Source organism: Rhinoderma darwinii, chromosome 10 (assembly GCF_050947455.1).
Source record: "Rhinoderma darwinii isolate aRhiDar2 chromosome 10, aRhiDar2.hap1, whole genome shotgun sequence".
Taxonomy (NCBI): Eukaryota; Metazoa; Chordata; class Amphibia; order Anura; family Rhinodermatidae; genus Rhinoderma; species Rhinoderma darwinii.
Genome location: NC_134696.1, coordinates 40024407 through 40047899, shown reverse-complemented (window position 1 = coordinate 40047899; position 23493 = coordinate 40024407). Strand labels below are relative to the sequence as shown.

Sequence of the window (23493 nt, the reverse complement as noted above, 5' to 3'; positions counted from 1 at the left end):
AAAAATTCTAAAATAGCAAAAAAGGTGCGTATAAAAACGATAAAAAATTAAACCTGCATTGTCTATGGAAAAAACGTCGCAAAAATCACGTCGTTAGCCCAACAAATAAAAAAGTTAGAGCCATTTAACTAACACGTGCTAAAAATGGCTAAACGGTGTCTGGTCCTGAAGGCGCAAAATAGAGCAAAAGACATGTATCCCCCTCCCCCTCTCCACAGGACATGTATAGGGGATAGTCAGAGGTTTGTCATGGAGAAGTTCAGGGGACTTTCAGTCCCCCGTTCTCCCTATCGCTGCCAGAGATCACACATGTATCCCCTGTCCTGTGGAGAGGGGATACATGTATTTTGTAGGACACACTGTAGGTCGCATTTTTTTGGGAGGGGGGACGCTGTATGGCGTTCCCTACAGGGGGGCTGTATGGCGTTCTCTACAGGGGGGGGGCTGTATGGCGTTCCCTACAGGGGGGGGCTGTATGGCGTTCTCTACAGGGGGGCTGTATGGCGTTCTCTACAGGGGGGCTGTATGGCGTTCTCTACAGGGGGGGGCTGTAAAAAAGGCACTATCTACAAGGGGGGGGTTGTGTGACACCCAGGGGAGGGGGGGCCCCAGTCAAAAGTTTGCTATGGGGCCCAGTCTTTCCTAGTTACGCCCCTGATGTGGATCGATAGTCTTTTGGCTGAATTCATATTGTTGTCAACCTGGGACCCCTTTTGATGTATATGCCTCGTAATAACATCGATAAAACGAATAACCTTTGAGGCGCATAGTACTTAGTGTCCCTGAATGCCTTAGGCTCTCTTCACAAGACAGGGATTCCCGGCCATGCGACGGCTAAGGGAAGACTATGGGGCCGTGTAAAGCACGGCTGCCACTTGGATGTGATCCAAGTGACGGCCGTGCTTTCTGCCACACGCTGTCTTCTCTTCCTCACAGTGCAAAGTGCATGTGAGGAGGAGGAGGAGATTTTTCTGCTCCTTGTAGGAGCGGAATCCATAATCCCCAGCCACAGCTTCCACCGAAGCTCTTGGAAAAGTCCCTGACTTCACTGTCAATATATCGACAGTGACATCAGGGGTTCCGCTCCAGGAGAAGTCAGAGAATTCTCCTGGAGCGGTCCCCCACATTGGAGCTATCTGCAGAAGGGGGGGGGGGCCATATACCGGGGTGCCATCTATGGGGTGTCCCATCTACAGGGTGCTATGCACAAGGGGGATGTGGGGCACTTCCTACAGGGGGATGTGGGGCACTACCTACAGGGGGATGTGGGGCACTACCTACAGGGGGGCTGTGGATCACTACCTATAGGGGGACTGTGGGGAAATACCCACAGGGGGCCTGTGTGTGGCATTAGCTACAGAGGGCAGTGTGTGGCATTAGCTACAGAGGACCGTGTGTGGCAATAGCTACAGAGGGCACTCTGTCGCATAAAATTAACAAATGAAATTCATCCGTTAAAACGGACATGGAAAAAATGGATGCAAAATGTGTAAAAATCACCTTTTATAAACGGAAAAACGGCATGGAACGGAAACAGAACGGATGCAAATCGGCTGATACTCGGACTCTGTCGTATGAATAGAGCCTTGGGGTACCTTATGGATTGGCCCCAATATTCAGGTGGACCTCAGATGGTTTTTGTCTCTAGGGATTGTTTTGGATTTTGGAGAAAATGGACAATTATGGTAAATGCCTCCTAGGATAATTATACCAATAAACTATTATGTAATACTGAATATACACTTCTCAACATTGAAATTGCAACAACAAGAAGGGCAAACCACAAGATTATGCAAATTGAGGAAGTAGCAAGTGTCGCTAAGATCTGAAAATGATCACATTTTCAAGCACCTATCTCCAATCTGTCACATGTGAGAGGGGTATAAAATCCAGATTGAAAGCAACATGTTTTAGCCACATGAAACCTCAAAAATTGGATTAAGTGGTGTGGGATGATTGTGTGATGAATCCTGTTCGTCGACGTGCCAGTTATCGCCACTTGTCGCAAACTGAGTGGGACAGAATCCTTGAACTGAGAGACTTTTGTTTATCACTCTGGCAGATGGCTACGCGCCTAGGCCGGGATGTCAGCACCAGGGGCGTAACTAGGAAACACTAGGCCCCATAGCAAGGTCTTGACTGGGGCTCCCCCAGGTGCCACACACAGCCCCCCTTATAGATAGTGCCCCCTGAAGATTGTGCCATACAACCCCCTGTAGACAGTCACACCCACTTGTTTATAGCGCCCCCACCTACCCCTAGTAGATAGTGCCACACTGCCACCCTTAGTAGTTCCACACAGCCCCTTGTATATAGTGCCACACAGCTCCCCATGTGTATAGTTCCACACAGCTCCCCTTTGTGTTTAGTGCCACAGAGCCCTCCAAGTAGTACAAGGCAATGGCTGATCCGAGAAAGTTGTATCATCCAGGGGGATGTCAATCAAACATGGAAAGGGTTTGGAGGCAGGACTATGTGACACTTCAGGTTGATTTTGTCGATTTTGCTGCATCTGAAAAAAACATACATTTGGAAATATTGTCACGTCATGTATTACCGCATGGTGGCGGTTCAAGGAGTTAAAACTACCAGACAGGTTCTCATTAAATATACAATGAATTGAAAACAATTCGATCTGCCCTGCAATTTTGTTATTATAAATATATCCTATATAATTATATCTCCAGAACCAAGCTGACATATACGGTTCCAGAACCAAGCTCATATATATATACAGTACCACAACCAAGCTCCGTACATAAATACAGCACTAGAACCAAGCTCATACGTATATACGGCATGAGAGCCAAGCTCAATACATATATACAGCACCAGAACCAACCTCAGTACATAAATACAGCACTAGAACCAAGCTCTGATGTATATACAGCACCAGAAGCAACCTCAGTACATAAAAACAGCACTAGAACCAAGCTTAGTACATATATACAATACTAGAAACAAGCTCAGTACATATGTACAATATCAGAACAAAGGTCAATACATGAATACAGCACCAGAACAAAGCTCAGTACATAAATACAGCATCAGAACCAAGATGAGTACATATATACAGCACCAGAACAAAGCTCAGTGTATAAATACAGCATCAGAACCAAGATTAGTACATATATACAGCACCAGAACAAAGCTTAGTACATGTATACAGCCCGGGAACCAATCTCAGTACATATATACAATACCAGAACAAAGCTCAGTACATACGTACAATATCAGAACCAAGGTCAGTACATAAATACAGCACCAGAACAAAGCTCAGTACATAAATACAGCATCAGAACCAAGATCAGTACATATATACAGCACCAGAACAAAGCTCAGTACATAAATACAGCATCAGAACCAAGATCAGTACATATATACAGCACCAGAACGAAGCTTAGTACATATATGCAGCCCCAGAACCCAGCACAGTACATATATACAACACCATAACAAATACAGCTCAATTTAGTGCAACCCCTGTCGTATAGGTTTGTACGGCATAAAACTACAGCTCCCAGCATGGCCCGAACAATGGTAAGGATATGCTGGGAGATGCTGTTTCACAAAAAAAAAATCATACCACCCATCATCTCGCTGCTGTAGCGTCCATGGCTGTGGGCCGTCGGGTTTACTCACCTCCCGACGCCCGTAGCCATGGATCAGTGAGCGCTGGCTCGCATCTCCTTCCTAGGAGACGCCAGCACTCACTTCCGCTCCGGTCTGAGGTGTCCCGTAGGGTGCCCGGTCTTAAAGGGCCAGCACGTGCACATGTGGACAATCATCATCATCAACTACACATGATTTACTGGACTATAAGAAGGGCCCTGCCCTTCTGATTCTTGCCTGAACGTTGTTAGTGTTTCCCATGTGAGTCTTGCAAATAGTCCCTTAGTGTTTTCCCGTTTCAATTGTTACCCGTGCCCTGTTACCCGTATCCTGTATCTCGTGCTGTGTTCTTGTTCCTGAGGCTCTTAGTGTTGGAGTCGTGCCCTACTGCACCTATTGTCGTTTGCCACGTCCTGTGTCTTCTGCCATGTCCAGTGTCTTCTGCCACCTCCAGTGTCTTCTGCCATGTCCAGTGTACCCTGTATATAGTGTCCCACATATAGCCCACCCCTGTAGATAGTGCCCTACAAATAGGTCCCCCAATAGATAGTTCTCCACATATAGCCCACTTCTGTAGATAGTGCCTCACATTTAGCTCCCCTTGTAGGTAGTGCCGCAGATACAACCCTCTGTAGATAGTGCCCACATATGGACTCCAGAGCTGCATGGCAATAGTGCTACCCACTGAGCCACCGTGCTGAACAGTGTTGCATGTCCCGTAGGGTGGGAGAACAACAACAAACCGGAATAACAGCAAGAGATGTGAAGAGGCGAACCTCTGCACGAACGGATCTTCTGATTGGAAGAATGGGGTGTGGTGATCCATTCTGTACTGCAAGTGAAATTGGACATCACATCCCAAGCCTAGGGCGGCAACCAGTGTCGACACAAACCATTAGAGGTTTTCACGACATTGGGCTACGAGCTGGACGTCCAGCTACAGGTTTTCTATTGACCACACGCCACCGCTCTCAAAGTCTATCATGGTGCATAGCAAGATGGCAATGGAAGCTGGAATGGAGTTCTGTCTTCTTCAGCGATCAGTTTCGCTTTTGTCTCGGACGCAATGATAGGTCTGGAGACCACGTGGGCAAAACCATGAAGAGGCCTTCACAAGGGAGCGTCACACCGGTCCTACTCACAGTATTATAGTGTAGAGTTGCATTATGTACGGTAGCCGGACCCCTCTAGTCTTCATTTCAGGTACACTAACAGCTCGGCATTACATTGATTTGGCCGTGGAGACAGTGGTACGTTTTTCAAAAGGACAACAAGCCGAAAGTTGCTTGTGCTACTGTGAGAAGCCTGCGTGGCCTAAATGTGCTACCATGGCCTGCAGAGTATCTGGACTTGTGTTCTAGCAGCCAATCTTAATGATTTGTGTGCCCAAGTGCATTCAGCGTGGCATAACTTTCCTTAGACAAACATTAATAACCTCATTGATAGTATGCTAAGTCATGTAAGTGCGTGCATTTCTGTGCGTGGTGCTCATACCCGATACTAAATAAATCAAGACATTTGGAATATTTTGTTTCCATTTTCTTTTTATCATTTGCATGTCATTAACTTGCCTATCAATCCTGTGATTTACACAATTCCAAAACATTTTCTTCTTGGTGTTGCAATTTCGAAGATGAGGAGCATAATACTGATAAAATCAAAGTTGATCAACAATGATTTTATTAGTATTAGTCTTAGAAGTTCACACAGGAGACACTACAGACTGACTCGTCAGACCAGCTCACGGAAGGATTCCGCTGACTACAGCGCTCTGCAAGATCTATGTGCACTGATACATAGAAACTGCAGAAGTGAAACGGTACAACATTTTTAATTAAAGCAAATTACAAAAGTGCTTTTTATGCTAAAATACATCAATTTCAATAATAAAAATCCACCAAAAGTGTCCATAGTCTTGATATGTAGGCAGGTATGATTTATAATATCCAATTTTCATCTAACATGTAGAAAAATTGTTCCCTGTATGTCCAATTTAAAGGGGTTGTCCAGTATTAGAAAAACATGGCTGCTTTCTTCAAAAACCAGTACCACACCTGTCTGCAAGTTTTGTATGGTATTGCAGCTCAGCCCCATTCACTTCAATGGTGCCATGCTGCAATACCAGACACAAGTCATGTCTGGTGCTGTTTCTGGAAGACAACCCATTTAAGAGTAATCTCATATCTATCTCAGTCTTACCGTGAAGTAAAAGTTTAGGTCTTTTTTACAGCTCATGTAGTATTTCTCATTTTTATATTTTAAAGAAAACGCCACCGGAGGTCCTTCACTTTGTTCACTACTATTATATATGTAAAGATCGAATATTTGATTGTCTGAAAGAAAGAATAAAGTACATGCACACATTTGTTTTAAGATGTTAATCCAATAATTCTTACGCCTCCTGTACATGGCTGTATTACAGCTCCGTATATGATCTGCACTGTATATTTAGTGCTAAGGACGGGACTTGATACCAATTAATTTCGACAGGTCATGTATCGCCAGTGAGTGACATCTATAAATTTGTCACAAAATTGTATTTGATGCAAAAGGTCTGGTTCGAAAGAAATTGAGGGGTCTTGGAGCAGTCAGTTAGGAAATTGATGTATAACCACGCAGAACAACATATGTCATGTCGTTCATTAGTATCTTCTCCTGCCTACTTTTGTGTGTGTTTCGATCCTCCCAGCCCTCTTGCAGCCTGTCTACTCTTGTTGGAATCTGCATTCAGTAGACAGATCCTTGCAGAATGATGCTGCTTAGCGTTAACATCATACCTACAGTATCTCTAGGGGTCGTCTGCTGAATCCAAGAGCAGTCGCACGTCAGGAGGCTGGGAAGATGTTACATGTTTCTGCCTGACTAGATAGGGGTGAAACTATAGGGTACAGAGGTTTCAGTCATGCTTCTGTAAATTGTGTGTGGGGTATCCCTGTTACAGATTTTGCATCATGGCCTGGGAGAGTTAAGTGCAGGGGTTTTTCGCTTTGGACAATTCCTACTTGTTAGAAGGATCACTTGACAATAAGCCGATCATATTGTCCCCCTGCTGGGACCCCCAGCGATCTGCTGTAATATGTGGGGAAATATGTCAGTAAGTGTTCAGTTTCCCTGCAGCGCCACCACAGGAGAAATTAAGCATTACACAGTGTCCATTCATATCAATGAATTGTCTGTCTAATGCAGGACAGGACAGGTCTTCCAGAGCAAAAGACTTTCTTTATAACCGCTCTCCACTCTGGCCAATTGATGAAGTCCTGAACAGTGGACACCCCTTTAGTAATTCAGAATTCCCAAATAGGGTATATGAAAATAGGTTTTCAAAAGGGAACAATCTCTTTAAAGGAACAGTGTCATCAGATTTTTTTTTTTAATATGTTAAAGATGTTAGTGCTTTATTAAAAACGTTTATAATTATTTGTGTGTTTGTGTTTTACTTTTTTTTATTTTTACACTTTTTCTTCCCTATGGGGGCTGCCATTTTTTTTTCCATTTCTGTATGTGTCGATTAACGACACATACAGACATGGAATACGGCAGCCACAGTCCCATAGGGACTGCGAACGGGACCCGTTCCATCCACTAACATGTACGCCGTCTGTGCGGGAACTGCGCATGCGCCGCTCCCACACAGTCCAATTTGAAATTGGCGCCGTCCGGCGCCATTTTCCTGTGGACCGGAAGTCGCGGCCGGACAGTAAGATTACTACTTCCGGTCCCGGCTTCCGGACTTGTGCACTTGGACCAGCGGCATCAGACGGAGCGGACGGGCCGGAGGGAGCCGCGGCGGCAGGAGCAGGTAAGAGATTTCAATGTATGTTCGTGTTTGTGTGCGTTTACTACTGTATGTAAACCTACTACACTGTGTGTTAGCTCAAAAAATGGCGACACACAGTGTAGGAGGTTAGACCGTTCAAACCCCTCGTTTATCCCGGCACTAGCCAGGATAAAGGAGGGGGGGATGCTGAGAGCTCACTAGAGCGAGGGCTTTTTACCCAATTTTGCAATGCTGCAATTTTGGGAATAGCTCCATCTAGTGACCAGCGATGGGAAATATTATAAATTAGAATCTAATTTATAATATTTCCTGACTCGTGAAAAAAAAAAAAAATTTGAACAATGTTTAATCACCTACACACTAAATGTTTAATTAAAAAAAAACAAAACATGTTTTTCTGGCAACACATTACCTTTAAGTCTATTTCTTAAAATAACAGTCACACTTTAAATAGTGAGCAAATCTACTTGATCTCTATAAACTATCAATCTAATATTGAGAATGCACTTGACACAAGAAGCTTTCATTACCTGAACATGGATTAACAAAGATTACATTAGAACCAGCAGGCTCAGCTTCCAAGAATTTCCCATGACAGTTCTCAATAGTTCCACTTACACAGACACCTGAGTTTTTATATGCATCTGTAAAATCAATGCATTAGACATTAAAGAAATGTAAATATATATACATTTTACCTTGAAATCTAAGATATGATGTTATTCCCTGATCAATGTAGATTTCTATTGATGGCACTGTCCATATTGCTGTCATGCAGTGCTCTGACATAGACTTGATTCCACCCAGAACCCCAGGTCCGACTTGTGTATAAAAGACAAATTCCTATAATAGGCAAATTTCTACCTGTTCACATCTGCGTTCAGCTTTCTGTTGTTCTGCTCCGTCAGAACAAATTTCGTAAGCGGAGGTTCCATTGAACAACGGAGACAACCGGTACCCGACAGAACCCATTGACTTTAATGTGTTCTGCCGGGTTTCCATCAGGGTGTCAGTGGTTTACCGGAAACAATAGCGTCGCATGTCAATAGCAATGCACTGATTTTTCCATAGACTGCAATACTGTAATATTGCAGTCTATGGCATAAGCAATCTAATGATCACAGGTTCAAGCCCCCTGTGGAGGACTAAAAAATAGATGTAAAAGAATGTGAAAAATGTTTTACAAAATTTTTAAAAAAAATTTAAATTATAAAAACTCAAATCACCCCCCCTTTTCCTAGATCACATATACAAATAAATAAACAAAAATAAACATAAACACATTAGGTATTCCCACGTCCGAAAATGGCCAAACTATAAAAATATAAACGTATTTATGGGCAAAAAAAATTTTTTGCCACTTCAACCCCCCCAAAAAAATAAAAAAAAAGTGATTGAAAAGCTAGACAGTCCCCAAAATGATATCAATAAAAAAGATACCGTACACAGCTCTATATACAGTAATAGAAAAAAGTTCAGAGAGTCACAATATGGCAATGAAAAAAAAAATTGTTTCTAAAGCTTTTCTCATTTTTTAAAGGTACTAAAACATAACAAAAACAATCTAAATTTGGTATCACCTTGATCGAACTGACATGCAGAATAAAAATAACGTGTCATTATTACCATAAAGTGAACACCGTAAAAAACAAAACCCATAAGAATATGGCGGAACTGTTGTTTTTTTCCAATTCTCCGCATTCTTATTTTTTTTCCAGCTTCCCAGTACATCACACATAATATTATATAGTGCCATTAGAAAGTATAATTTGTCCTGTAAAAATTAACCCCTCATATGCCTGTGTCAACGAAAAAATAAAAAAGTTATGTTTTTTTGAAGGCAGTGAGGAAAAAACAAAAGCATAAAAACAAAAAATTGTCTTGTCTTGAAAGGGTTACTGAACGTGTTAGTCTGCATTTGTAGACTGACATTGAATACTACTACCCTTTTGGACTATGCGTAGGAGGAAGTCTTATAAACTATCTTGACAGACTAGGTGTGGTTTATTAGAGTGGTTTATCAGAGGAACAGACAAACGGAAAGACAAACGGAACGTACAGTTTCCGTTTACATTACCATTGATTTATAGAGGCACTTTAAGGGCTCATACAGATGAACGTGTATCTTGTCCGTGTGATGGCCGTTAAAACAATGGCCGTCACACAGATTCATGTATTTCAATGAGGCTGTTCACATGACCATTGTTTCAACAGAGCGTGTGAAGAATCCGTGAAAAAATAGGACATGTCATAGGACATTTTGCTGCGTGTCACGCATCCCGCACCATAGACTCTAGTCTATGGGGATCTGTGACAACGCATCCAGCACGGGTGCACCTTGGACGTGAAAAACAGCTCTACCAACCATGAGTGCACGTCTGCCGACTTCCCTCAACTATTCTTTCCTGTTTGCTGATTCTGTACTACGCCTATTAATGTTGCCCATTGCCAAAGGAGACTTTTCTGGGGGTTCCACTCCTGGTTTCAGCTCACAAATACTGACCAAAATACTGCTGTGTGAAAGTGGCCTTACACTGAATTTATCAATGCTGAAGCTACAAAGTATCCAGTGTCTCCATCAAAAGTTTTCAATGCTTACAATATGGACGAAGAGCGTAAGAGCTCACTGGGATGAGATAGGACTCAGCATCAATAAATACTAAGTTCATATTGTATCGAGTGCTTGTTGCAAGCTAACACGATGGATAGAGAGATCTCATACCTGCTTACGCGTTTCGAACCATTCGGATCTAAGTCATAGCATGCTATAAAAACAGAAAGGTTTGAAACGCTTAAGCAGTTATATGAAATTAATGACGATTTTACTTTATAAGTGCTGCATGGGTTAATCGCCTTTAAATCAATGTTCTGCATACTACTGGCCATAAATAAAATAAACCATATTTCCCAATATAATTAGAAATATATAATAAGTTATGAGATTTGTCATGCTAACTGCAGAGATTGCAGAGTTTTCCAGAGAAAGAAATCCATAAAGAAAAGGTAATTTTGTGAGTGTGAACGAAAACTCCAGCAGATCTTTTTTTCTCTGTATTATAATCCACCCTATTTACTTGCTGTTACCGTTATTTAACTTTAGGCCTCATGCACACGAACGTGCATTTGCGTCCGCAATTCAGCCGCATTTTTGCGGACACATTAATTTCTTTGCTCCCATGCACACGACCGTGGTTTACACAGACCGTGAATTGCCCAGAGCCTGGACGCAAAAAATAGGACATGTCATAATACAGGCCGCATTTACGTTCTGGGCTCATTGAAATCAAGGTGTGGATGGTCCATGATTTGAGGACAGGCCGCAGATGACACTCCACGGACGTCCGTGCCGTAATCACGGACCGTGCACACAGCTACAGCCGTATGCATGAGGCCTCACTATTATTCCTTTTAAGAATATGAGAAGTTAGCAGCCGCTGCAACAGCCAGTATGACACAAGGTGACTATTCACATCATCACTGGCTTCTATTTGGCTTTCCGTTCATCTGTTCTGTCAGAGGAAAAGACAAATGAAAAGTATAGTTTCCATTTGCAATACCATTTCAATAGTATTTTTTTTCCTCCAGTTTGCCTCCGTTCCGCTAGGTTTCTGCTTTTTTTCACGGAAAAAATAGTGTATTGTGCTGCACTATTGTTTCCATGAAAAACGGAAACCTAGCAGAACGGAGGCAAACTGAATCAAACTGAAACAAAAAAATTATTAAATCAACGATAATGCAAACGGAAATTATACTTTCCGTTTGTCTTTCCATTTGTCTGTTCCTCTGACAGAAGATATGAACGAAAAGACAAACGGAGAGAGGGGCATGGCTTGGACATGGCGGAGTGAGGTTGCTTTCTTCTTGAGCTACGAGACCACGGCTTATATGCAGTGACTTTTCGACACTTACCTCTCTCCAAAAGCATGCCGAAGAGGAAAAAACCGGACCATAAACCTCCAGCCACCCCAAATACCTCGTAAGCACATGTCTTCCATCACTTTACAGGAGATTCTCCTTCCTCTCCTCGTCCTGTCATGGCGCCCACGCTGCGACAAATAGACCACAACTTGCACGGAGGCCTTTCAGCCCATGTCATCTCAGCCAACCTATACCAGCTATGTTCCTCTCCCAAAATCCAGGATCATCATACTCCGACTCCGCTGATGTTGAGGATGCTCCGGGTGATGTTCCGCTGCTCACGGAACTCCGGGAAATTCTACAGGCCCTATCTACACGTGTGGACTTAGAGGCCCAATTTACCCGCCTAGAGGAATGCCATGCTAAAGGTATCTCCACCATTCAGCAGACCGTCCAGCAGATCTCTACTGCAGTGGTTCAAGTTCAACAACGAATCCAAGACCTAGATAGGCTCCGTATCCACTCTCACATCCACCGTACAGTCACACTCTACCTTGCTGCATGACACCACTCTCCAAATAGATGATCTGGAGAATCGGGGCCGCTGCAATAATATCAAACTAAGAGGCCTCCCAGAATCGGTGAGTAATGCGGAGTTATGGCGGTCCGTTACTGCCCTGTTTCGCCGGATGTTGGACCTAAATGAGGACGATGATCTCGAACTCGGCAGAATTCACAGAATCTATGTCTCTAGAATTTAAGACCGTAATAGGAGCAGCCCACATGATGTTCTTTGCCTCGTCCATTTTTACCAGCAGAAAGAAGCTCTTCTCCTAAAAGCGTGGGAGATGGGTCCCATTGCACATGAAGGTGCGTTTATAAGTCTGCTACCGGATGTCTCACGCCGCACACTCTCAATATGCGTAGATTGGTGAAACCTATTCTGCATAAGACTCATTAAGCGGAAGCTTCTTATCATTGGGGACATGCCTTCCACATTATTTTACGCAAAGCTGGCAATGAATTTACAGTCAGATCCTCGGACAACCTACGCGATGCATTTGCCTTCCTTACTCCTCCGACGGCATGAGTCTTCGCATGTTCCGTACATACATGATCTTGATTTTTTTCAGGAACTCTCCTCTGGGATGGATTTGTTCAGCTCAATCTGACTGACTGGTTGACGTTTGGGTACATTAATCGTTTCTTTTCGCTTACCCTTTATTTGCATTTTATTCGTGGCTTATATTATACTGTTTTGCATTGTGACGATTTTTGCTTAATTCCTTGGAGTATTCTCTCATATTTTTGTCCCTGCCTACCCCCACCTTCCACCTATTCCCATTTTTACCTACGTACCCCACCATCCATTCCAATTTTTACCTTTGTAAATGGGCATTACCAATCCCTCATTTGCCTTTATTATAGATAACTTTGCTGAAGGAGCTCCTAATGTATAGTTATGGTATTGTATCATTACACAAATGCTCGTTGTCCTTCTATAAGTGTATGCTCCTCCCTATTGGTGTGTTGCTCTAACGATGCACTTGTTTATTCCTCTCATCTACCTGGCGTTTCTATTGCATACGTGACTTATAATATCCTGTGATGCGTTGTGATTATACTTGCTTACCTCCTGGTGGTATGCTCTTCTGCTTTTTCCTTCCCAACGCCCCCCTCCCGTTCTCATTTTTACCTAAGAAAATGGCCATTACGATTCTCCTATTTGCCTCTTCTTTAGCTTACTATTATGGAGGAGCTCCTACTGTATACGTTTTTGTTACCTATCGATCACCTTGCTCATTGTCCCTCTTTCAGTGTATACTCCCCCCTTTGGTATGCTGTTCTAACTAGTTCTCAGGTTCATATACTGTATGTATGTTATGCACTGTAATTTCTTCTTGCAACCGCATTCTGTCTCAATATGGAGTGACCTGCTTCGTTCATTCTTCTACGTACCTCACAATTCTATCAGACACTGTCCAGTTGCCGGATTTCCCGCTGAACAGTCTCTGATCTCTAGGTTTTTTCCTCTGTTCCCACAGGACTGCCTTCAGTCCTTTTTTCCTTCCTATTTCTAACACCCCCCCCCCCCTTTTTTCCTCTTCACTCTTAATGAATGGATGGATCTTCTCACAACGGTGTCCCTGAATGTTCAGGATCTTAATATTCCTGAGAAGAGGTCCTCCTTGCTTCACCTCCTGTGGAAGATTTGAGCTTCTGTAGCCTTCCTGCAGGAATCTCGTTTCCGACAAGACCAGATCCCCAGACTGTCAGATAAACAATTTCCCGATGTCTTCCAGAGCTGCTCTTCTGACTCTAAAACTAAAGGAGTTTTCAATCCTCATTGCTCGCACTGCACCATGGGTTTACATGGATTGTCGTCATGATGCTGCAGGACGCTACCTCTTTGTCAAAGGTAAGATGGCAGATTTTATTTTTACGTTTGGTACGGCCTGTCTCTCCAACACTGGACAGTTTAATTTTCTAGACAGCATGCTAAGGGATGTTGAGGATTTTCTAGAGGGAGTGGTTGTCCTTAGGGGGACCTGAACATGGCTCTTGATCCTCTACTTGACACCTCGAATGGCTCTTCTCAGCTACCATTTATTTCCCTTTGAAAGGCCAAACCGCCCTACAGCACTTTCTACTAATAGATGCATGGTGCTTATTATACCCGTCCATGCGGGATTACTCACATTGCTCCCATGCCCATGACTCCTTTTCACGCTTTGAATACTTATTCTTTTCCCACAATTACCTTTCCCTGTGTCAGTCTGCTCACATAGAAACCATTACCTTCTCAGACCATGCTCTAATATCTATGTCACTGTCTCTCCCGTCCTCTCAACCATGTTCTTGGAAATGGTGTCTTAATGAAAGTTTGCTACAGGACTAAACTAACACAGGATGTCTCTTCCCCCGTGATTTGGGAAACACATAAATGCTTTAATTGAGGAACCTTTATTAAACATGGCTCTTGGCTCAAATGACTGCAGAACTCTCAGTTTACTGATTTAATTTCCAAAATTAGCACTCTAGAGAAAGCTCATAAAAGGTCTCTCGCCATGCATACTGGAACTGAACTTTGCCAACTCAGAGAACAGCTTAAAGACATATCCCTCTCTCATGCCAAAGCCTCCCTGGTCAAATGCCGTCGTCACTTTTTGAATTCGGCAACAAGCCAAATAAAACTTTAGCCAGGGCCCTGTGCCTACGGAGGGCGCATTCATTCATTCCTCACATTTCTGATGTACACGGTCATAGACTTACACTCTCCTCTCACATAGCAGACACCTTCCATTATTACTATTCCACACTTTATAATATTAATCCATAACCTTCTTCCACAAGCCCTTACTGATCAACTCTCCATATACGCTTATCAACAAAGCTCAGGCCTTCCCACTCTCTCCCAGGACTCCCTGGAACCTATGACAATCCCCGAACACCAATTAGCTAAAAAAGACTCCCGAACAGGTAAAGCCTCAGGTCCGGATGGGGTCACATTATGATATTATAAAACATTCCTCCCTGACCTCCAGAATCACTTTCTTTCTACATATAATTCACTTACCTCGACTGTCTCTCTTCCACCAGATATGCTCGGGGCACACATATCGGTTATCCCAAAAGAAGCGAAAGATCATTCCCAATGTTCGAACTATAGACCCATCGCCCTCCTGAATGTAGACCTTAAGTTGTTTGCTAAAATCCTCTCTACCTCTCTTACCCCCTTGATACAAAATATCATCCATCGAGACCAGGTTGGATTTATGCCCACCAGAGAAGCCAGAGATAATACTACTAGGGCCATAAATGTGCTACATTATCTAAACATCTCACCTACCCCGGCTATCTTCCTATCCACTGATGCCGAATAGGCTTTTGACCAGGTAGATTGGAAATTTCTTACCCACACATTGAAACATATAGGGCTTAGATCCAACATGATCCTATCGATTGGTAGTCTCTACTCAAACCCCTCTGCTGCCGTAAGCGTTAATGGCGTACTGTCCGGTTATTTTCCTATCACAAATGGTACCCGTCAGTGCTGTCCCCTTTCCCCTCTCGTTTTCATTCTAACATTAAAACCTTCCCTTAGACTTATTTGCCAGAATGTTGACATTGCGGTAGTCAGAATTGGAAATGCTGGGCATAAAATTGCCATCTACGCTGATGACCTCCTGTTTTTCTTATCCAAACCATTCATCTTTCTCCCTAATCTTATCTCTGAGCTATCCCAATACACAGCCCTCTCTAACTATAAAATTAACCTCCAGAAGTAGGAAGCCCTTAATATTTTCCTAACACAGTGGGGCCTTACTTCCCTGTGCTCCTCTTTTCCATTCAAATGGTCTCCATCTACACTACAATACCTGGGGGTTCAACTTCCTCCGCACCAAGCCAACTTTCCTCAACTACTGTCCTCTGTCAAAAAATACTTCAATAAGTGGACACAAGGTACCTTCATGTGGCTCAGCCGTTGCTCGATACTAAAAATTAATGTATTCCGTAGAATACTTTACCTGCTGCAGCCCCTCCCCATTCATATTCCCCATTCTCTACAGCGCCACCACAGAAGAAATTAAGCATTACACAGTGTCCATTCATATCAATTAATTGTCTGTGTAATACAGGACAGGTCTTCGAGAGCAAAAGACTTTCTTTATAACCGCTCTCCACTCTGGCCAATTGATGAAGTCCTGAACAGTGGACACCCCTTTATTAACTCAGAATTACCAAATAGGGTATATGAAAAATTGGTTTTCAAAAGTGAACAACCTATTTAAGTCTATTTCTTAAAATAACAGTCACACTTTAAATAGGGAGGAAATCTACTTGATCAATCTAATATTGAGAATGCACTTGAAACAAGAATCTTTCATTACCTCTAATTGGAGGAACAAGGAGTACATTAGAACCAGCAGGCTCATCAGGGTTAGCTTCCAAGAATTTCCCAGGACAGTTCTTAATAGCTCCACTTGTACAAACACCTGAATCTCTATCTGCATCTGTAATATCAATGCAATAGATATTCAAGAAATGTAAATATATATACATTTGACCTTGAAATTAGAGATATGATGTTATGCCCTGATCAATGTAGATTTCTATTGATGGCACTGTCCATATTGCTGTCATGCAGTGCTCTAACATGGGCTTGATTTCACCCAGAGACTTACATGCAATAGGGGCTTTTTAAAGATCACGCTGCTCCAATCTCAGGTCCGACTTGTGTATAAAAGACAAATTTATATAATAGTCAAATTTCTACCTCGCTTGCCCTCTTCACATCTGTGTTCAGCATTCTGTTGTTCTGCACCGTCAAAACAAATGCCGGAAGCAGAGGTTCCCTTAAACAACGGAAACAACCGGTACCCGACAGAACCCATTGACTTTAATTTGTTCTGCCGGGTTTCCATCAGGGTATCAGTGGTTTACCGGAAACAATAGCGTGGCATGCTGCACTATTGTTTCAGTTTTTTTTGGTGGAATCTGCCCCTAACAGAGCCTCTAATACACATGTGAATTAGGCCATAATGAGGATAAGGACAGCAGCTCCCAATGTTTATGCAAACAGGTGTACAATAAACATAATAAACTTATAATAACTTAGTAAAGAACAATATGTCAATATTATAATCACCTGAGTAATACCAGTTAGACATATTAGTGTCTTGGTCTGATGTCCAGAACAGATGTTGTGTCGTTATAATATCTTCTTTACTGGTAAATTTACCACCCCACTGTTTTTGGGGCTCTTTTTGCAGGTAGTTTATTTTTACTCTTACAGTATCTGTTTACCATTTATTATCTACACATATTCAATTACATTATGTTGTTTTTATAAAGTGATGTAAACAGTCATTTTTTGTGGATCAAATCGGATGTTTGATGGACGGGCCTGTTTCACCAGAGTGAGCCGCTCTTTGTTAGCAGCTCTCCAGTTCTGCTCACAGAGAAAGCCCAAAGCAGCAGCACTTCTTATTCCATGATGTCTATTTGTTCTGATTGGGCATATGAAAAGTCTTTGAGGTGAGACATCCTCTTTAACCATTTCCCGGCGCTGCACTGGCGATTTACGTCTTGAAAGGGTCTTTAAAAATGGCACCATATCCGCCGGGTCTCTTCTGTGTTACACAGCAGGGACCCAGCGGCAATGCCTGCGATCAGAGACATCTCTGAGCGCAAGCGTTTATCCCCTCATATGCCAGTGTTAGTGTGACGACCGGCATATGAGGAGTTTTCACTTTCATTTTGTGTTTGTGGCCGGTTACCGGCTCCCACACGGCATGATCGCGGGAGCCAGTGTATACCTATAGCAGCTGGGAGTCGTGTAAATGCTCCCAGCCTTGCTCTAGGAAGATTGCTCTTGGGACCTGGCTGTGGCAGGTTTCAATAGCAATGCACTGATTTTGCCATAGACTGCAATACTGTAATATTGCAGTCTATGGCATAAGCAATCTAATGATCACAGGTTCAAGCCCCCTATGGAGGACTAAATAGAATGTGAAAAAAGTTTTACAAAATATTTAAAAAATAAAAAATTATAACAATTCAAATCACCCCCCTTTTCCTAGATAACATATACAAATAAAGAAACAAAAATAAACATAAACACATTAGGTATTCCCACGTCCAAAAATGCCCGAACTATAAAAATATTAAAAAGATACCGTACACAGCTCCATAAACAGAAATAGAAAAAAGTTACAAGAGTCACAATATGGCAATGCAAAAAATAAAAATTTCTAACATTTTTAAAAAATTTTAAAGGTACTAAAACATAACAAAAACAATCAAAATTTGGTATCACCTTGATCGTACTGACATGCAGTATAAAGATAATGTGTCATTTTTACCATATAGTGAACACCGTAAAAACGAAACCCATAAGAATATGGCGAAACTGTTTTTTTCCAATTCCACCCCTTTCTGATTTTTTTTTTCCAGCTTCCCAGTACATCACACATAATATTATATAGTGCCATTAGAAAGTACAATTTGTCCCGTAAAAATTAAGCCCTCATGTGCCTATGTCAACGAAAAAATAAAAAAGATTTGTCTTTTTGAAGGCAGTGAGGAAAAAACAAAAGCATAAAAAAATGAAAAATTTTCTGGTCCTGAAAGGGTTAGTGAACGTGTTAGTCTGCATGTGTAGACTGACATTGAAGACTGCTAGTTACCCTTTTGGACTATGCGTAGGAGGAAGTCTTATAAACTATCTTGACAGACTAGGTGTGGTTTATTAGGGTGGTTTATCAGAGGAACAGACAAACGGAAAGACAAACGTAAAGTATAGTTTCCGTTTGCATTACCATTGATTTATATAGGCTGTTCAGATGAACGTGTATCTTTTCCGTGTGATGGCCATTAAAACAACGGCCGTCACATGGATTCATGTATTTCAGTGGGGCAGTTCACACGACCGTTATTTCAACAGAGCGTGTGAAGAATCCGTGAAAAAATAGGACGTCATAGGACATTTTACTGCGTGTAACACATCCCGCACCATAGACTCTAGTCTATGAGGGGGATCTGTGACAACGCGTCCAGCACGGGTGCATCTTGGACGAGAAAAACAGCTCTACCAACCATGAGTGCACTTCTGCCGACTTCCCTCAACTATTCTTTTCTGTTGGCTGATTCTGTACTATGCCTATTAATGTTGCCCATTGCCAAAGGAGACTTTTCTGGGGGTTCCACTCCTGATTCCAGCTCACAAATACTGATGCAAAATACTGACCAAAATACTGCTTTGTGAAAGTGTCCTTACACTCAATTTATCAATGCTGATGCTACAAAGTATCCAGTGTCTCCATCAAAAGTTTTCAATGCTTACAATATGGATGAAGAGAGTAAGAGCTCACTGGGATGAGATAGGAGTCAGCGTCAATAAATACTAAGTCCATATTGTATTGAGTGCATGTTGCAAGCTAACACGATGGATAGAGAGATCTCATACCTGCTTACGCGTTTCGAACCATTCGGTTCGAAGTCATAGCATGCTATGAAAACAGAAAGGTTTGAAACGCTTAAGCAGTTATATGAAATTAATGACGATTTTACTTTATAAGTGCTGCATGGGTTAATCGCCTTTAAATCAATGTTCTGCATACTACTGGCCATAAATAAAATAAACCATATTTCCCAATATAATTAGAAATATATAATAAGTTATGAGATTTGTCATGCTAACTGCAGAGATTGCAGAGTTTTCCAGAGAAAGAAATCCATAAAGAAAAGGTAATTTTGTGAGTGTGAACGAAAACTCCAGCAGATCTTTTTTTCTCCGTATTATAATCCACCCTATTTACTTGCTGTTACCGTTATTTATCTTTAGGCCTCATGCACACGAACGTGTATTTGCGTCCGCAATTCATTCGCAAAAATGCGGATGAATTGCGGACGCATTCATTTCTATGCTCCCATGCACATGACCGTGGTTTACACGGACCGTGTATTGCCTAGAGCCTGGACCGCAAAAAAATAGGTCATGGCATTTACGGTCTGGGCTCATTGAAATCAATATGTGGATGGTCCATGATTTGTGGACAGGCCGCAGACGACACTCCTCGGCCGTCCGTGCCGTAATCATGGACCGTGCACACAGCTACAGCCGTATGCATGAGGACTTACTGTTATTCCTTTTAAGAATATGAGAAGTTAGCAGCCGCTGCAACAGCCAGTATGACACAAGGTGACTATTCACATCATCACTGGCTTCTATTTGGCTTTCCGCTCATCTGTTCTGTCAGAGGAACAGACAAACGAAAAGTATAGTTTCCATTTGCAATACCATTTCAATAGTATTTTTTTTGTTCCAGTTCGCCTCCGTTCCGCTAGGTTTCTGCTTTTTTCACGGAAACAATAGCATATTGTGCTGCACTATTGTTTCTATGAAAAACGGAAACCTAGCAGAACGGAGGCAAACTGAATCAAACTGAAACAAAAAAATAATGAAATCAATGATAATGCAAATGGAAACTATACTTTCCGTTTGTCTTTCCATTTGTCTGTTCCTCTGACAGAAGACATGAACGAAAAGACAAACAGAGAGAGGGGCATGGCTTGGACTTGGCAGAGTGAGGTTGCTTTATTCTTGAGCTCCGAGACCACGGCTTATATGCAGTGACTTTTCAACACTTAGCTCTCTCCAAAAGCATGCCGAAGAGGAAAAAAACGGACCCTAAACCCCAAATACCTCATTAGCACATGTCTCCCATCACTTTACAGGAGATTTTCCTTCCTCTCTTTGTCCTGTCATGGCGCCCACGCTGTGGACAAACAGACCACACCCTGCACGTAGGCCTCCCAGCCCATGTAATCTCAGCCAACCTATACCAGCGATGTTCCTCTCCCAAAATCAAGGATCATCACTCTCCGATTCTGCAGATGTTGAGGATGCTCCAGGTGATATTCCGCTGCTCACGGAACTCCGGGAAATTCTACAGTCCCTATCTACACGTTTGGACTTAGAGGCCCAATTTACCTGCCTAGAGGAATGCCATGCTAAAGGTATCTCCACCATTCAGCAGACCGTCCAACAGATCTCAACTGCAGTGGCTCAGGTTCAACAACGAACCCAAGACCTAGATAGACTCCGTATCCACTCTCACATCCACCGTACAGTCACACTCTACCTTGCTGTGTAACACCACTCTCCAAATAGATGATCTGGAGAATCGGGGCCGCTGCAATATTATAAAAATAAGAGGCCTCCCAGAATCGGTGGGTAATGCGGAGTTATGGCGGTCCGTTACTGCCCTTTTTCGCAGGATGTTGGACCTAAATGAGGACGATGATCTCGAACTCGGCAGAATTCACAGAATCCGCGTCTCTAGAATTTAAGACTGGAATAGGAGCAGCCCACATGATGTTCTTTGCCTTGTCCATTTTTACCAGCAGAAAGAAGCTCTTCTCCTAAAAGCGTGGTAGATGGGTTCCATTGCACATGAAGGTGCGTCTATAAGTCTGCTACCGTTTGTCTCACGCCGTACACCCTCAATATGCGTAGATTGGTGAAACCTATTCTGGATAAGACCCATTAAGCGGGAGCTTCTTACCATTGGGGACATGCCTTCCACATTATTTTACGCAAAGCTGGCAATGAATTTACAGTCAGATCCCCGGACGACCTACGCAATGCAATTGCCTTCCTTACTCCTCCGACGGCATGAGTCTTCGCATGTTCCGTACATACATGATCTTGTGGGTACTGCACCCCTAGCCAGATGGGTTTTTTTCAGGAACTCTCCTATGGGATGGATTTGTGCAGCTCAATCTGACTGACTGGTTGACGTTTGGGTACATTAATCTGTTCTTTTTTTGGCTTATATTATACTGTGTTGCATTGTGACGATTTTTGCTTAATTCCTTCGAGTATTCTCTCATATTTTTGTCGCTTTCTACCCCCACCTTTCACCCATTCCAATTTTTACCTACATACCCCACCATCCATTCCAATTTTTACCTTTGTAAATGGGCATTACCAATCCCTCATTTGCCTTTATTATAGATAACTTTGCTGAAGGAGCTCCTAAAGTATAGTTATGGTATTGTATCATTACACAAATGCTAGTTGTCCTTCTATAAGTGTATGCTCCTCCCTATTGGTGTGTTGCTCTAATGATGCACTTGTTTATTCCTCTCATCTACTCTGTGTTTCTATTGCATACATGACTTATAATATCCTGTTATGCGTTGTGATTATACTTGCTTACTTCCTGGTGGTATGCTCTTCTGATTTTTCCTTCCCAACGCCCCCCTCCCTTTTCATTTTTACCTAAGAAAATGGCCATTACGATTCTCCTATTTGCCTCTTCTTTAGCTCACTATGATGGAGGAGCACCTACTGTATACGTTTTTGTTACCTATCGATCACCTTGCTCATTGTCCCTCTTTCAGTGTATACTCCCCCCTTTGGTATGCTGTTCTAACTTGTTCTCAGGTTCATATATGTATGTATGTTATGCACTGTAATTTCTTCTTGCAACCGCATTCTATCTCAATATGGAGTGACCTGCTTCGTTCATTCTTCTACGTTCCTGGCAATTCTATCAGACACTGTCCAGTTGCCGGATTTCCTGCTGAAAAGTCTCTGATCTCTAGGTTTTTTCCTCTGTTCCCACAGGACTGCCTTCTGTCCTTTTTTCTTTCCTATTTCTAACACTCCCCCCCCCCCCTTTTTTCCCTCTCCACTCTTAACGAATGGATGGATCTTCTCACAACGGTGTCCCTGAATGTTCAGGGTCTTAATATCCCTGAGAAGAGGTCCTCCTTGCTTCACCTCCTGTGGAAGAATTGAGCTTCTGTAGCCTTCCTGCAGGAAACTCATTTCCGACAAGACCAGATCCCCAGACTGTCAGATAGATGATTTTCGGATGTCTTCCACAGCTGCTCTTCTGCCTCTAAAACTAAAGGAGTTTCAATCCTCATTGCTTGCACTGCACCATGGGTTTACATGGATTGTCGTCATGATGCTGCCTTTGTCAAAGGTAAGATGGCAGATTTTATTTTTACATTTGGTACGGCCTGTCTCCCCAACACTGGACAGTTTAATTTTCTAGACAGCATGCTAAGGGATGTTGATGATTTTCTAGAGGGAGTGGGACCTGAACATGGCTCTAGATCAATGGCGGATTATAATGTGGGCGTTTCGGGCGGTCGCCCGGGGCCCGAGGCTGCCAGGGGGCCCATCGGGGCCCGAGGCTGCCAGGGGGCCCATCGCGGCCCGAACCGCACACAAACTTAAAAAACTATGCAGCGCTACCGCGCTGCCTGCTTCCGACTGAATCTGCATCCGCAGGACGCAGATTCAGTTTGGTTGAATGCTGGAGCCTCGCTCCAGCATTCACTCTGCCGTGAGCGGCTCGGTGCAGGCAGGCGCGATGTAGTGACGTCATCGCGCCTGCCTGCACGGAGTCACTCACAGCAAAGCACAGTGCAGAGGAGGAGAAGCATCGCATCCCCCACCGTCGTGGGAACCGGGATAGGTAAGCAATTATGTTTTCTTTTTTTATTAGGTACGTACATATGGGGCATTATGCTGTGTCAGCTATGGGGCATTATACTGTGTCACCTCTATGGGGCATTATACTGTGTCAGCTATGGGGCATTATACTGTGTCACCTCTATGGGGCATTATACTGTGTCAGCTATGGGGCATTATATTGTGTCAGCTATGGGGCATTATACTGTGTCAGCTATGGGGCATTATACTGTGTCAGCTATGGGGCATT

General features: G+C 42.9%; 1 protein-coding gene across 3 annotated transcripts in view; it reads right to left on the bottom strand.

Moving 5' to 3' along the window:
* The window catches only part of IL18 (interleukin 18), a 43303-nt gene that overhangs the window by 9085 nt on the left and 10725 nt on the right, over positions 1-23493 (bottom strand). Inside the window, exons 3-5 of one of the 3 annotated variants that reach the window (XM_075838780.1) lie at positions 16141-16263; positions 7921-8034; positions 5812-5945 (exon numbers count right to left, since the gene is read on the bottom strand). In XM_075838780.1, coding sequence (XP_075694895.1) covers positions 5812-5945; positions 7921-8034; positions 16141-16263 — 371 coding nt within the window. The remainder of the gene's footprint in view (positions 1-5811; positions 5946-7920; positions 8035-16140; positions 16264-23493) is intronic. The other 2 variants (XM_075838781.1, XM_075838782.1) reach the window with 2 other exon arrangements.